This window comes from Callithrix jacchus, chromosome 12 (assembly GCF_049354715.1).
Source record: "Callithrix jacchus isolate 240 chromosome 12, calJac240_pri, whole genome shotgun sequence".
Classification (NCBI taxonomy): domain Eukaryota; kingdom Metazoa; phylum Chordata; class Mammalia; order Primates; family Cebidae; genus Callithrix; species Callithrix jacchus.
This window is the reverse complement of record NC_133513.1, coordinates 105,342,957-105,358,259: the sequence shown is the minus strand read 5'-3', so window position 1 is coordinate 105,358,259 and position 15,303 is coordinate 105,342,957. Positions and strand designations below refer to the sequence as shown.

General features: G+C 41.3%; 1 protein-coding gene across 4 annotated transcripts in view; it reads right to left on the bottom strand.

Moving 5' to 3' along the window:
- The window catches only part of ACSL5 (acyl-CoA synthetase long chain family member 5), a 52,911-nt gene that overhangs the window by 7,932 nt on the left and 29,676 nt on the right, over positions 1–15,303 (bottom strand). For all 4 annotated transcript variants that reach the window (XM_054243314.2, XM_078346491.1, XM_078346492.1 and 1 more), the window contains 11 exons: positions 15,196–15,260; positions 14,958–15,059; positions 11,619–11,718; positions 10,592–10,770; positions 9,784–9,816; positions 9,646–9,697; positions 8,766–8,839; positions 8,331–8,408; positions 7,074–7,208; positions 3,988–4,122; positions 2,911–3,006 (listed from right to left, as the gene is read on the bottom strand). In XM_054243314.2, coding sequence (XP_054099289.1) covers positions 2,911–3,006; positions 3,988–4,122; positions 7,074–7,208; positions 8,331–8,408; positions 8,766–8,839; positions 9,646–9,697; positions 9,784–9,816; positions 10,592–10,770; positions 11,619–11,718; positions 14,958–15,059; positions 15,196–15,260 — 1,049 coding nt within the window. The remainder of the gene's footprint in view (positions 1–2,910; positions 3,007–3,987; positions 4,123–7,073; positions 7,209–8,330; positions 8,409–8,765; positions 8,840–9,645; positions 9,698–9,783; positions 9,817–10,591; positions 10,771–11,618; positions 11,719–14,957; positions 15,060–15,195; positions 15,261–15,303) is intronic.

Below are 15,303 nucleotides of genomic sequence, written 5' to 3'. Positions count from 1 at the left end.
GGCTGCAGACTAGTTTTAGCCTGTACTGCAATTTGTCAATCCCTGGTAGAGAAAATAATCTTGATTGGAGAGAGGCTGGGGTCAGGAACCAAGCTGAAGGGCTGGGCTGTACAATGCAGGGTGTGGCCTGTGACAGGCAGAGTTGGGATAGAGAGGAAGGCTTAGAGAAGACAGCTCTGGGAGGGGGTTAGCAACAGGACCTGCTGATCTATTGGTTTTAGGGCCTGAAGGAAAGGACAGTCTTAAAAATGGCTAAGAGGATGCTAATTTGAAAGACTACAGGACCTTGGCATCAATTTGGAGTTTTTTTTTTTTTTTATTGTGGTTACACAGATAGGGGACTTGTAAGGAAAAGTCTATGCCTGTTTTGTTCATGCTCTGCAAGGTTGGTTGAATGAATGAACTAATTATCCAACTGGGAGAAAATTGAGACAATATCCATGGCCAAGCACCTGGACAAATTTCAGGTGGAACTGAGACTTAAATGGGAAAAAATGGAAAATGATAAGAAAATAAGGGTGAAACAGTCTTATGAAATATTGGGAGTTAGGAAGTCCTGTCTAAGCAATTCAAAACATACAAATAGAAAAGATTACTTAATTTGACTACAAAAACATTGGAAATTTTATATGGCAATACACAGGGAAAAAACGATGAAATGAGGAAAAATGTTTTCAACAGGACAAAAGTTAATATTATAGCTTGAATATTCTAATCCAAATGTTTGAAATCCAAAATGTCCCCAAATCCAAAAGCTTTTGAGCGCCAACATGATGTTCAAAGGAAATCCTCTTTGGAGCATTTCAGATTTTGGATTTTCAAATTCAGGATGCCCAATTGTTATAATGCAAATATTCTGAAACTGGAAAAAAATGCAAAATTCAAAACACTTCTAGTCTCAAGCATTTCAATAGGGAGCTACTCCACCTGTATTACTCTGTGAAGAACTCTTAGACATATAAAAACAGACCAGATTATCTTTTGCCTCCTTTTGCTGTAAGGAAATAATAGAGTAAGTCATGGATGAAATATACATGTCAATAAGCAATAGAAAGGTATTTGGCATAAATAAAAGAAACAATACTGTCATAAGATTTTTCATTTATCTGATTGGCTAAAATACATACATATATATAGAGAGAGACACGGAGTCTCACTCTGTCGCCCAGGCTAGAGTGTACTGGTGAAATCTCAACTCACTGCAACCTCCACCTCCTGGGTTCAAGAGATTCTCCTGCCTCAGTCTCCTGAGTAGCTGGAATTACAGGTGCCCTCAACCACGCCAGGCTAATTTTTTTGGATTTTTAGTAGAGACGGGGTTTCACTATGTTGGCTAGGCTAGTCTTGAAATCCTGACCCCAAGTGATCCACCCACTTCACCTCCCAGAGTGTTGGGATTACAGGCGTGAGCCACCGTGCCTGGCCTAAAATTTAAATGACTAAATGATTGGCTAAAATTTAAATGACTGATAAAGCCTGTCACTGGCAAGAGCATGGGCAAATAAGTCCTGTATACTTGCAGAAACATATAAAAAATACCTTTCTGGAAGAAAGTATGATAATATACATTATTACACATACACAGACAGACAGACACAGACACACACACACACACACACACACACACACACTTTGACCCACATACAGACACACATACACACACAGCCACACATTTTGACCCACATACAGACACACATACACACACACACACACACACTTTGACCCACATACAGACACACATACACACACAGCCACACACTTTGACCCAATAATCCCTTCTTTCGTGGACTTATCCTAGATTAATGATTAATTATTACAGTGAAAAATATCATCAGCAACTCAAGTGTCCATTAACAGGAGATTAGTTATTTGGGTACTGTTGACCCTTGCACCACACGGGTTTGTACTGTACAACTCCCCTGAAGTGGATTTTCTTCTGTCTGTGTGGCCCCTGAGAGAGCAAGACCAAGCCCTCCTCCTCCTCTTCCTCCTCAGCCTGCTCAACATGAAGACAGCGAGGATGAAGACCTTTGTGATGACCCATTTCTACCTAATGAATAGTACATATATTTTCTCTTCCTTATGATTTTTTAAATAACATTTTCTTTTTTCTAGCTTACTTTATTGTAAGAATATGGTATATAATACATATACAAAATATGTGTTGATCAATTATATTATTGGTAAGGCTTCTAGTCAATAGTAATCTACTAATAGTTAGGTTTTGGGGGAGTCAAATGTTATACATAAATTTTCGACTGCATGGGAGTAAGCAATCCTAACTCTTGCATTGTTCAAGAGTCAATGACATTTAGTAACCTATTTTGAAGTCATTAAGATGATGCTGAGCTTTATTGACAAGGAGCAATGTTAACAAGTATCTATCTATTTATTTATTTATTTATTTTTGAGACGGAGTTTCGCTCTTGTTACCCAGGCTAGAGTGCAATGGCGCGATCCTGGCTCACTGCAACCTCTGCCTCCTGGGTTCAATTAATTCTCCTGCCTCAGCCTCTCGAGTAGCTGGGATTACAGGCACACGCCACCATGCCCAGCTCATTTTTTTTTTGTATTTTTAGTAGAGACAGGGTTTCACCATGTTGACCAGGATGGTCTTGATCTCTTGACCTCGTGATCCACCTACCTCGGCCTCCCAAAGTGCTGGGATTACAGGCTTGAGCCACCGCGCCCGGCCAACAAGTATTTATTAATGAACACCGATTTCATTTATGTGAAGGTTTCTGCACACAGATGCCTGAAGAGATGATTAGAAGTATATTTTCTCTGGCTTTTGAGAATTTAGGTGACTTTCATTTTGGTACCTTTTAGTTGTTTTCATTTTTATTTAGACAGTGAGCTTATCTGCACAAAAGTAAAATAGCCTATTTTCAAAGAAGAGGCTTGGCTTACCTGACATCCCATTGCTACCCGGAAGAATGTCATGACTGGAGCAGAGATGGGGGCGGCTCCGGTGACCACAAAGCGAACCCTCCCGCCCAGGCTGGCCTGTTCGGTTGAAACAGAAGACGTATTAAGACTTTTCTCCACTGTGGAGTGGGTATCATAGCCCGCCCAGCGTTGTCGTGACAATTAAACTAACATCAATTCTCACGTTAACTTACAAAGCATTTAGGATACAGTCTGGATTGTAGAAAAGCGCTTAAAATGTTAGCTATTATTGTCATCACTATTCATAGCTGGGACCAGAAGCCATATATTTCTCAAATAATTTGTATTCTTCAGCCCCTCAAATTGCTTATAATCTCAGCAGACCACCTAAGAAAGTAAGAGAGAATGCTAGAACCTAAATAAAAAAAAAATATATATATATATATATATATATATATATATATATATTTTGAGATAGAGTCTGGCCCTATTGCCCAGTCTAGAGTGCCGTGGTGCCATCTTGGCTCCCTGCAACCTCTACCTCCTATGTTCAAGTCATTCTCCTGCCTCAGCCTCCTATGTAGCTGGAATTAGAGGCACCCACCACCATGCCTGGCTTTTTCGTATTTTAGTAGAGACAGGTTTTCACCATGTTGGCCAGGCTGGTAATTTTCCTTTTTCTAGTTTATTTTATTGTAAGAATATGGTATATAGTACATATACAAAATATGTGTTGATCAATTATATTATTGGTGAGGCTTCTAGTCAATAATAGTCTACAAGTAGTTAAGTTTTTAGGTAGTCAAATATACATAAACTCCTGACCTCAGGTGATCTGCCCACCTCGGCCTCTCAAAGTGCTGGGATTACGGGTGTGAACCGCCACACTCAGCCTGTTTTTTTTTTTTTTTTTTTTTTTAAACCAACTCCCTTTAGTAATAAAGTACTACAAGAAAGATTTCCAAAGGTAGTGGACACAAAGTCTGAAAGGCTTTCCAGTTAAAGTGACGCCCAAGCAGCAGTGGAAAAGCAAGGTCTGTGGAGTCAGAAGGCAGCCTAGAGATTTGTCTGACTCCATCCAGGACCTGCCAAACCTACCTGGATCTTTTTAAAGATTAACTTGTCCCACAAACTGTCACGCCTGATGATACCCTTTTGAACTTCCTTGAATTTACTGGCAACAGCCAAATTCAACAAGAACTTCTTCAAGGGTGTCTTGGCTTCATTTTGTACCTGTAGGGTGATAGCACCTTTTAGTTGGAAACCTATTGGAGATACTCACCAAGGCCATTAGTGAGCAAGAAACAGTGTGTTCTAGCTTCATGAGGAAGTGGTCTCACACTCATGAACTCCATTGCTGAATATTGATGAGCCCAGAGAATCATGGCCATGCTCAGAAAGAAGTGAACTGAATGCAGAGCTCCAGTCCTCCCGCTTCCTGCCCCAACTTTTAGTCCTTGGAAAACAACTTGACAACTGAGATAAAGAGGGACTCCTACACAGTCACTTGGCATGTGGGGGGAGGGGGTACTAGTTAAAAAAAAAAGCTCAATGGGCACCACCTCTAGGGCTTTTGATTTAGTAGGTCAAAGTACAGCCTAGGAATCAGATTTGTTAAATCAAGTATCATGTCTTCCTCACTCCCTCTGTGATGCTTCTATAACTGAACTCGAATAATTCCCACCCTTCCCAATATACAAGGTGCCTTTAGCCACACCATACAAAACCCAACAGACTTGCCTACTTTCCTACTAAAATGATTTATTCTCTTTGGGCTTAATTCTGACACCATTTTTCCAGCTCACATGATTTCCCTGGTCTCCCTGACTCTGGCCTCACGGTTCCATTAATCAGACTTCTGCCAAAGGACAGCTTCCCCACCTACAGCTCAAAGAGACCCCCTTATTTCCAAAATTCAGTCCTGAACACCATATCTGGCTTTCAAGATCCCACCCTACTGGAGTCAGATTCAAGGCAATTTAAGACTTTTTTCTTGTTCAAAATTTGAAGAATACCTCTCCATCCATCTTCCATGTTTACACTCCTATATTTGGGCCTCCAGCCAAGCAGGGGTGATGTTTTTTGTCTTCTAATGCAAATTGTGCTCTAGGACATGTTTCTTCTTATGCCTATAACATTATCATTGTGCCAATATGTCATAATCTCTCTCCAAGATCCACACTCAAATGCTTCCTGCATCATGTCATTCCTGAAACCTCCCTCAACTAAAAGAGATTTATCTTTCTTCAACATTCACAAGACTCAGCCTCTCTCAATGAGTCACTGACAAAGAGCTGGTATTAGAGACCTGTGCTAATAAAGTCCTTCATTATAAAAATACATTCCAGAAGTCAACTGTGTATTAAGTATTATACTATACAATAAATATCTCTGAAAAACAAAAAAAGTCCAACAACATGAACAAAACCATAACAACAACACAATCTAATAATTGCGTAGCATGATAAGAAACTGTTGGAATTGTTCTCAGTTCTGCTAGAACACTGCCTGCCCTGTCACTGGAGCCCTTTTTGCATCTGCTGAGAGTGCTAAGAGTGAAAGGAAGTGTTAGAATCTTGGAGGTGGTTGGGGAGGAGGGGAAGGTTCCAAGGCATGTAAAGAATGGTCATGCATTACTTTCTCATGGATCCCACACCGAGAATCATTGGATACTATATTGCCTGGGTTCAAATAGTTTCAATGGCTCTTTGAAGCAATCAGACAATCTAAGAATTGAGTGAGAAATATACAAAACAAGGTTGAGATATCTTGTGCCAGAAACCAAGGAAGCTATCAGAGGCTACATGGGTATTATCAAAAGGACACACAAGCAACTTGATGAGGGTTTTCAACTGCCAAGTTGAGGTAATTAGAACAGCAAGAAGAATGATTGACACTTTGGGAGGCTGAGGCAGGTGGATCACTTGAGGTCAGGAGTTCGAGACCAGCCTGGTCAACATGGTGAAACCCTGTCTCTACTAAAAAATATATTTAAAAAATTAGCCAGGTGTGGTGGTATACAACTATAGTCCCAGTTCTCAGGGGGCTGAGGCAAGAGATCACTTGAACCCAGGAGGTGGAGGTTTCGGTGAGCCAAGATCGTGCCATTGCACTCCAGCCTGGGTGACAAAGTGGGACTCCATCTCAAAAAAAAAAAAGAATGACTGAAATTTAAAAGACAAAGCTGAAAATTATGAAGTCCTAAAAATACAAAGGGAAAATCTTATCGGCTACTTTTGAAGATTGCTGAGGCATAAATCCATTCTTCTGAAGATTGATAAATAAAGAGAAATAAGGAAATATTTATCAGGTTTTATGGAAGAATCTCAGGTAATGAATGCAAGAGGAACGGCAGAATTACAGAAATCACCATTCTGGTAAAAAACAGAGCAGCGTTGGTCATCAAGGACAGCTAAAATGACTAGTGAAAGCTTGACTCTGCTCTACCCTTTATTAGATGTGACTCTGGGCAGGTTATTTAACCTCTGAGGCTCATTTGCCTCATCATAAGTTAGAAATAAGAGGTGTAAGTATGATTTATTATGCTTTTGTGAGGATTCAATGAGAGAATGCACCTGAATTGTGTATCATAGGGCCTGGCACCTCAGCAGGGGAACAACTGCCCAAGACGTCTGCTGAACCCTGAGGGGCTCCCCAAGTCTCTGAGTCAAGCTCTTTCTCCAGATCAGATCCAAGTCATCTTATCCAAGGAAAAGGGGATTGTACTAATTTATTTTTAATTTTTATTTTTATTTGTTTATATCCAGGCTGGAGTGCAGTGGTATGATCTTGGCTTACTGCAACCTCCACCTCCTGGGTTCAAGCAATTCTCATACCTCAGCCTCCCAAGTAGTTGCGATCACAGGCGCCCACCATCACGCCCAGCTAATTTTTGTATTTTTAGTAGAGATAGGGTTTCACGATGTTGGCCAGGCTGGTCTCGAACTCCTGATCTCAGGCAATCCGCTGGCCTTTACCTCCCAAAGTGCTGGGATTACAGGTGTGAGCCACCATACCCAGGGGGATTGTATTTATAATGGCTTTTCATAGCTGGGCCTGTAAACAGGGCTTTCTGTAGATACTTGTAGAGGGTGGAGGTAGAGGTGGAGTACATCTTATAGTAGTATAGAGTTCCTTCATGCAGGCCCACGTCACAAACAGTCCCTCTAGCTGGAAGTTAGTACCTTATCGTAGACCCTGTTAAGGAGTCGAGGCACTGTGGGAAACACTGTGGGCTTCAAAGTCTTCATGTCATCAGGCAGCAACCGAATATCCCCTTGGAAGAATCCAACTCTGGCTCCACAGCTGTATATAGCAGTCTGAAAACAAATCCAAATTGTAGAGCTGAGAGGCAAACGACCCCTTCAGGGGGGTCCTGTCTTGGAAGGAATTCAGGAAGTGGGCTGAGGCACACAGACACTTTTCTTATATAGCCGCCCCCTCCCGATTCAGGACTCTAAGAGCCTTCCCCCATTTATGTATTTACGTTTCGGTGGCATGACAGATAAGACAGACATTGAGACCGTGTGGTCTACCGGGCTCCACCGCAGGTCTGTGTGGCAGTCTAAGATAATCATCCTTTGTAAGACACCATTCATTATGTGGAACTAAGAAGCATTGCCAATTAAAGCAGACCCTGCCTTCAGTTGTAAGACCAGCCCAATTTCATAAATTATGTTACAATATTTCTTAAGGTTTCTTAGGATCCATTTTTTATGAATCAGATAACATCACTTTAGCCCAAAGAACTGAATCTTACATTTTTACATTGTAGGCATCAACCATGAGCTGGTTGCAGAAGCATCTGAGGGTAGCGGGGAGCAGAGAGAGGACTTTCCAATCATACTACCTGTGTTTTTGAAAGGCTGACACTGCTCTCTGTTCTCAAATCAGCCTCAAAATAGCTTGAAAAGCTGAGTCTGCTCACAGAATGGCAGACCTCCTCCGGTGCGCACCATGCTGACCACACCGCCTTAGACACTCAGATGTGGTGCAAAAACCCCCACGGGGGACATCTCACACCTTATGTGGATCAAATGCTCCTTCCCTGATCCTCTGTGGGGAACTTCCTTTTCTCTAATCCTAGATCTTTTCAAAAATTTTAACCAAAATAAAATTTAAAAAGAAGACAATGTCTTATGTCAGCTCAGAATTAAGGGCAGATAGTAAACCCCTAACTGTGATGTCACTGGACTCACGCACCCCCACGAAGGAAGGAGTAAGTACAATCCTCCCCAGACACATGAAGATTCAGCAGAGGAAAGCTCTGCAGGAAGTGAGGAGTCATGCCACGACTGGGGCTCCCATGAGCCAACTCCTTGCCTGTGCCTCTCACATCAGAGAAAGGAGGATAGGTGCTGTGTAGCTGCCTTCGGAATTCACATGTGATAGCAAGTCAGGACCCCATTGCCACATACCTGCTAGGAAGAGAGAACACTTACCTGTACAACTCTCTCAAACATATGAGCCAGAGGGAGGTAGGATATGGTCACATCGTTGGGAGTGACCTCAAGAGCATGCTATGTAGATCAGGGAAGAAAGAGAGGCAACACTGTATTAATGCCAACTTTCATTTCCAAAGGAGATTTCAAAACTACCTTCTCCGAGAACTACCACAGACCATTGTACAGGTCTATCTGAGATGCCTTGAACTGCATATGGTGTAGAAATTTGCGGTGATCCTAAGAGACCAAGGCTTGAAAATGTACAGTCCTCTAGACAAAGAACACGTTGGCGTTTGTCCACACTCAGGCCTTTAACCCGTGTGTGTGTGTGTGTGTGTGTGTGTAAGTGTCTGCCTGTTCTAACTTCAAAAATAAAAATCTTATGACAGATTTCCATTTTAATGAGAGCCTCTTTTTCAACTGATCACTGACCTCCACACATTTGAGAACGGCAGCAGCATTTGAAACAATATTTTGATGGGTTATCATAGCTCCTTTGGGGTCACCTGTAGGAATTAAGAGGTGGTGAGAAAGATACTTTATGTAGTTAATAGGTAGCCTTTGGCCTTGAAAGAAACTAGATTCCATTGGTTCTATTTGAGAAGGCTAAGAGTATTTCCTGTCACTGCATCTTTTTGACGGTACATGCCTCTGTTTAGGAATAATTAATGCCCCCCGAGATCCTACTGCATCGTTGGTCTTCTGCTACTATACAGGGCACAGCCATGATTTCAGACAGATGCACAGTTGCAAAGAAAAATTCAGGTTAACCCTCCCTCTCCCTCTGCCCCACACCTTGTGCTGCTTTTATGTTTGGAATTCTAGATCTACCAATATTATCTAGTAATATGGTTATAAACCGTATAAACTGGGCATACTACAATGAATATAACTGTAGACCATGATGGACCACATTAAAAAGTATTAAGCATTCCAACAGATGGGTGGATATAGGGTGGGGTTGAAACCCTCTATGGGGAACTATCACTGAGTTATCTCGATTGAGTGAAACTATTCCAGTGGTGTCAAATCAAGAGAGTGGTGGGGTGGATGTGGGGGAAAGCTGACTTTCTGATGTCATCTTTAAGACCCCTGAAATCTATTGAATGTAAACACTTCTCAGTGTAGTAAAGAAGTTTATTTACTTACGTTTATGTTTTTCCATTTGGGAATTCACACTGAGAAGCCTTAGGTTGTGAGTCCCTAAGGATAGGGTTCTTTGGAGGAAATACTTACCAGCCTACCCATGGTCGAGAACTCAAGCCATATTCTTGACTGACAATATCTAAGGTTCAGCTTCACGGGCACTGACCTGTGGTCCCACTGGTAAAGCAGATGATGCCCAGGTCTTCTGGGTTAGGAGGCTGGAAGAGGAAGCACAAGGGCTTATTCTACCGTGAACTTTGAGAGTTGACTGACAAGGCTCAAATGCAGGCAGAAGAAAACTTACCACAGGTTTCCTGAAGTTCTCTTTGCCTAGGTTCTATATGAATAGAAAATCAAGAAAGAAAGTTTGAGGTGGACATACTATGATAAATGTGGCCCTCTCCCTCCCTTTCCCGTGAGAACATCTCTATGGAAATATGAGCAAAATTCCAACCTGGATCAGGACCAGAAGCCAACATTCAGGAACAACGGAAGCCCCAGGGAAGAGCGTACAATTTTTCTAGAATATCATCTACCTACAGAGGGCAGATGCATGTTCAAACTTCCCATCGTACTCAAAAGTTACAGTCATCTAGGATAGGACCATAACTAAATTTTTTTGAATGAAATGAATAGCTAACATTTCAGAGCTTATTGCCTACCCATCACTGTCCTGATAATTTTACATAAATGAATTAATCTCTTTACAAGAACTTTGTGAGGTAGGGATTATTTTATCACCATTTTATGGACTGGAGAAAGGAAGAAGAAGAGATTGCCCAAGGTTGCCTAACTAACAGATGTGGAGCTGGCATGTGAACCCAGGCGGTCTGGCTCCAGGAGCCACATCCTTTAACTATTACTAAACTCCTATGAATACATTCTCCACTTAGAAGTCCGTGCAGCCAGCCACAGAACTTTGTCCTCTTCTGGCATGAGTTTCAAAGTTTTCTTGTGGAAATTATTCTTAGAGCTTCACAACATGAGTCCAATTTACTCCTCAGGTGTCACCCCTGGAGAACAAGAGCGCTATCGTCTTGTGAAGATATCTTGCAAGTTGCCCATGGTGTTGGACCAGCATTGGAGCTGCAAGCTCAATTTCAGACCCATACCTCAGCATCAAACAGGGATAAGATCTCAATTCCACTCTTCTCCCCTCTTTGCTTCAGGTCATCATCAAAGGGGTCCATAAGGATGACCACCTTCAGGCCTGGGGTTAAGCCTTTCTCTACATTCTCTATCAGAACGGATGCCTTTTGGGGTGTGTCACAGATCACCGTGGCAATATCAGCTGAAAGCCAAAACAGAACGAGAGGTCATTCTCCTGCTCTGCTAAGTACCTGATTGCCTTGCAAGGAGGAAGAGGTTTTAAAAATTTTCAAAGCTAACGGGTATCCAAAGGAGATTATACCTGCAAATCAGATTTATAATGTACAAACTGAAACATTCCACTGATGATAAATAAACTTCACTGAAACAGAAGCATGTCATTTTTTTGCATGCTGCCAGCATATTCTACAGTTTCTAGAGGAACCACAAAATTCCTTCTGCTTAAGAAGTCATTCAGACAACCTAAACAGGTTACTGAGGTGTGGTTCTATCAACTTGTTTTATTTTGAGGAAGAGAGTAGGGAATAGAAGAAAAGGATGGGGCAAATAAGATGTTTAGCTAACAAGTACTTTATAATTCTGAAGTTTAGCATTTGCTTTTATACATATTTACATAAAGTTTCAAATGATGTTTACTGTGTAAAAGGACCTACTTTCTATCTAGTCCCATGACAGAAAGTAACACATTAGGTATGTGAAAGGGCTGTTACTTGCCCATCAACTTTGGACTTGTTTCTCTAACAATGACAATTGTTTTCTGCAGACTCATCATGGACATTGGTACATGCTGATTAATTCTACTGACTGGATATAAAAGGCAGGAAATTAAATCTGTAGCTTTGCTGTGATTTAATCAATTAAGGCCATGCTATGGGCTTTTATCCAGTGTGTTCAAACTAGAAAGAGATGAACATTTTCTGACTACAGCATTTCAAGTTTGCTTAAACAAAAAGAAAAAAAAAAGCAGAAATTGAAGAAATACTCAGCATTGAGAAAGAATCAAGTTGTAATGTAATAGCAAAGTTTTACCCTTGTTGACAATATATATGATGGCTTCTGCTCCCAAGGTGTCATACAGAGGTACGGCTACCATGGAGTATGTGTAACAAGCCAATTCGGACATGATCCACTGTATAGAGAGAAGTTTAAGTAAGGACTGGAGGGCACATTGAAGATTATCAGTTCAGTCATTCAGCCAACAAATACTATCTGGCTTTTTGTCTTGTTTTGTGATTTTTTGAGACAGTGTCTCACTCTGCCCCCCAGGCTGGAGTGCAGTGGTGTGATCATAGCTCACTGTAGCTTTAACCTTCCAGGATCAAGTGATCCTCTTACTTCAGCCTCCCAAGTAGGTGGAACTATAGGTACATGTCACTACTCCCAGCTAATTTTTGTATTTTTTTATAGAGACGGATGTTTCACCATATTTCCCAGTCTGGTATAAAACTCCTAGGCTCAATTGATCTGCCTGCCTGGGCCTCCCCAAATGCTGGGATTACTTATTTGTTGACTTTTACGTTAAAAAAAAAAATCACTGTGGGGCCATAAAAATAGTTGCTAATACTTCTATAAAGTACATTTAAATAAGGGAGATGAGAGAGTCACAGAGACAACTGCAGTACAGAGGTAGACTGGAATACAAAGGCCGAGTGTGATAAGTTCCATCCCTAAGGGGTATGGAAGGCACTAAGAGCCTTGGGGTGGCAAAAATCACTCTCAAGGGTGAGGCAAAGGCTATTTGGGACTGCTTGTGGGAAAGTGATGAAAACCGGGCAGAGCTTTAGAGGAATAGCAAGATTTGATTATGGGGGTAGAGGTAGATTTAAAGAAGGAAGTGAATGAACAAAGAATAGTGATATGGTTTGGCTGTGTCCCCATTCAGATTTCATCTGGAATTGCAGTTCCCATAATCCCCACATGTTGCGGGAGGTACCTGGTGGGAGGTAATTGAATCATGGGGGTGGTTACCCTCATACTGTTTGATATGGTTTGGTGTGTACCCATTCAAATCTCAACTTGAAGTGTATCTCCCAGAATTCCCACGTGTTGTGGGAAGGACCCAGGGGAGGTAATTGAATCATGGGAACCAGTCTTTCCCATGCAATTCTCATGATAGTGAATAAGTCTAGCGAGATTTGATGGGTTTATTGGGATTTCCACTTTTTCTTCTTCCTCATTTCTCTTGTTGCTGTGCTATAAGAAGCGCCTTTTGCCTCCTGTCATGATTCTGAAGCCTCTCCAGCCATATGGAACTGTAAGTCCAATTAAACCTCTTTTTCTTCCCAGTCTTGGGTATGTCTTTATCAACAGCATTAAAACAGACGAATACACTGTTCTCATGACAGTGAGGGAGTTCTCATGAGATCTGATTTTACAAGGGGCTTTCCACCTGCTTTGCTCTCATTTTTTTCTTTACTGCCGCCATATGAAAAAGGACATGCTTGCTTTCCCTTCTGCCTCCCCAGCCCTGTGGAACTGTGAGTCAACTAAACCCCTTTCCTTTATAAACCACCCAGTCTCAGGTATTTCTTCACAGCAGTGTGATAATGAACTGATGCAGATAGCCTGACATCATTGTGCATAAACATGTCAGCAAGCTTGAAGACTCCAGGAAACAAAACTGGAAAGGTAAGTAGGAATCTGTTAGTGATGAACCTTACATGGCAGTTAGGTGTTATGGACTCAATCCTGTCTCCGTCTCCCCTCCTCTGGCCCAACCCAAATTCATGTTGAAACCCTCACCCCCAATGTGACAGTATATGAGACAGGGCTTTGAAGAAGTAATTACGGTTAAACAAAGTCATAAGGGTGGGGTCCTAATCCCTTCCTTCAGTGAAGAAGAAGGGACATGAGGGATACACGTGCACAGAGAAAAGGCCATGTGAAGCCAAAACAAAAAAGTGACTGTCCACAAGTCAAGGAGAGAGACCTCAGAAGGAGCTAAGCCTGCTGACAATCTGATCTTGGACTCCTAGACTCCAGAACTGTGAGAAAATAAATTTCTGTTGCTAAAACCACGTGGTCTCTGTATTAGATTATGGCAGTAAGAGCAGACTAACATACAGTTGATCCTTGGACACATGGGTTTGAACTATGAGGTCTGCTTGCGGATTATTTTTAATAAAAGTTACATCGAGGGTGCCCATACCTCCTGCCTCCTTTTCCACCTCCTCTACCTCTTTCACCTCTGCCAGGTCTGAGACAGCAAGACCAATCTCTCCTTGTCCTCCTCCTCAACCTACTCAAGGTAAAATGACTTGGATGAAGGCCTTTATAATGATCCATTTCCACTTTGAATAGTACATACATTTTCTCTTATCGTTTTCTCGATGGCATTTTCATTTCTCTAGCTTACTGTAAGAATGCACTATACAATATATATAACATAAAAAGTACATTAATCAACTCTCTATATTGTCAGCAAGGAAGGCTGTCAGTAGTTAAGTTTTGAGGGAGTTAAGCTTTATGTGAATCTTTGTAGTGAATAGGCATTTGTGGTCCTAACCCCCATGTTGTTCAAGGGTTAACTGTATCAGATTTGGTGTTAAGTTCCTAAATTAGAGTCAAGGAAAACTTTTTATTCTATTTTCAACTATGGTTGAGTGTGATAAGAATGGAGTATGTAGATTCACCTAAAAATATAGATGAATCGTTTTGTATTTGTATCAGCATTAGAACTGAGACTTGCAATTTGTGAACTTGCAGTAAGATCCACATGTAACTTAACTCCCTCAAAATGTAACTACTAATGCCTTCTGTTGACTGGAAGCCTTACTGATAACACAGACAGTTGATTAACACATATTCTGTCTGTTATATGTATCATATACTGCATTGCTAGTGAGCATATGAAGCATAAAAAGACTTCCTCTGGAGATAATGGGCCTGACTTAATTGAAACTTGGACATAAGCTTGTTCTATCATCTTACTGTCTAAAATCTGCTTCCAACTCACTGTGGAAACATGGCTATGGCCAGACTCCATAGCAGTGAGAGGCTGATTTTACTAGTTCAAATACAAATTGCAAGTTTCAGGTATAATACGAATACATCCTTTCCACAATATCTTCAATATCTCATTTGGTGGTCCCTCCTAGCTTTGTTGTCTTCCTCGTGTATCAATCAGACTGACTTCAAATGACCCATGAGAGACTGAGAAAAAAGAGAAGTCCGAACACCTAGACACTTCACCAGAAATAAGGCAGGTTCTGAGTTGGAACTCTTACAAGTAGAATAAGCATTAGAAAAATGTAAAAATAGCTTTGGTAAGGCATTAACAAGTGTCTAGAATGCTGGACTGGGAATAGCAGTTGAAGTTTTTAAGCTTAACCCTGACTCATTTCCTTTAGGTAGCTTCATCATAGTTACCTCTGGCCTATTCTGAGCAAAGATGCCAACAAATTGATCCGGTGATGGTTTATGTCCTTTATGCAAGAGATAGGAACCCAGGTACTCCGCTCTATCAGACACCTACAAAAAAGAGAGATGGGGTGAGAGAGAGAGAGAAAGGAGAGAAGAGGTCAAGATCCAAAACTGACCAATATAATATCCTGTAGTTTAGAATACTACATTAGAAAGAATCTGTCTAAAACTGGACTCAACTTACCTGTTTGTAGGATAGCCATCTGTAGGGCTGGTTTGGTTTTCTGTATCCCAAGCAGGGCCCATTGTCTAAAAACATAACATTAAAAGAAAATCAACTCCAGCTGCAAAT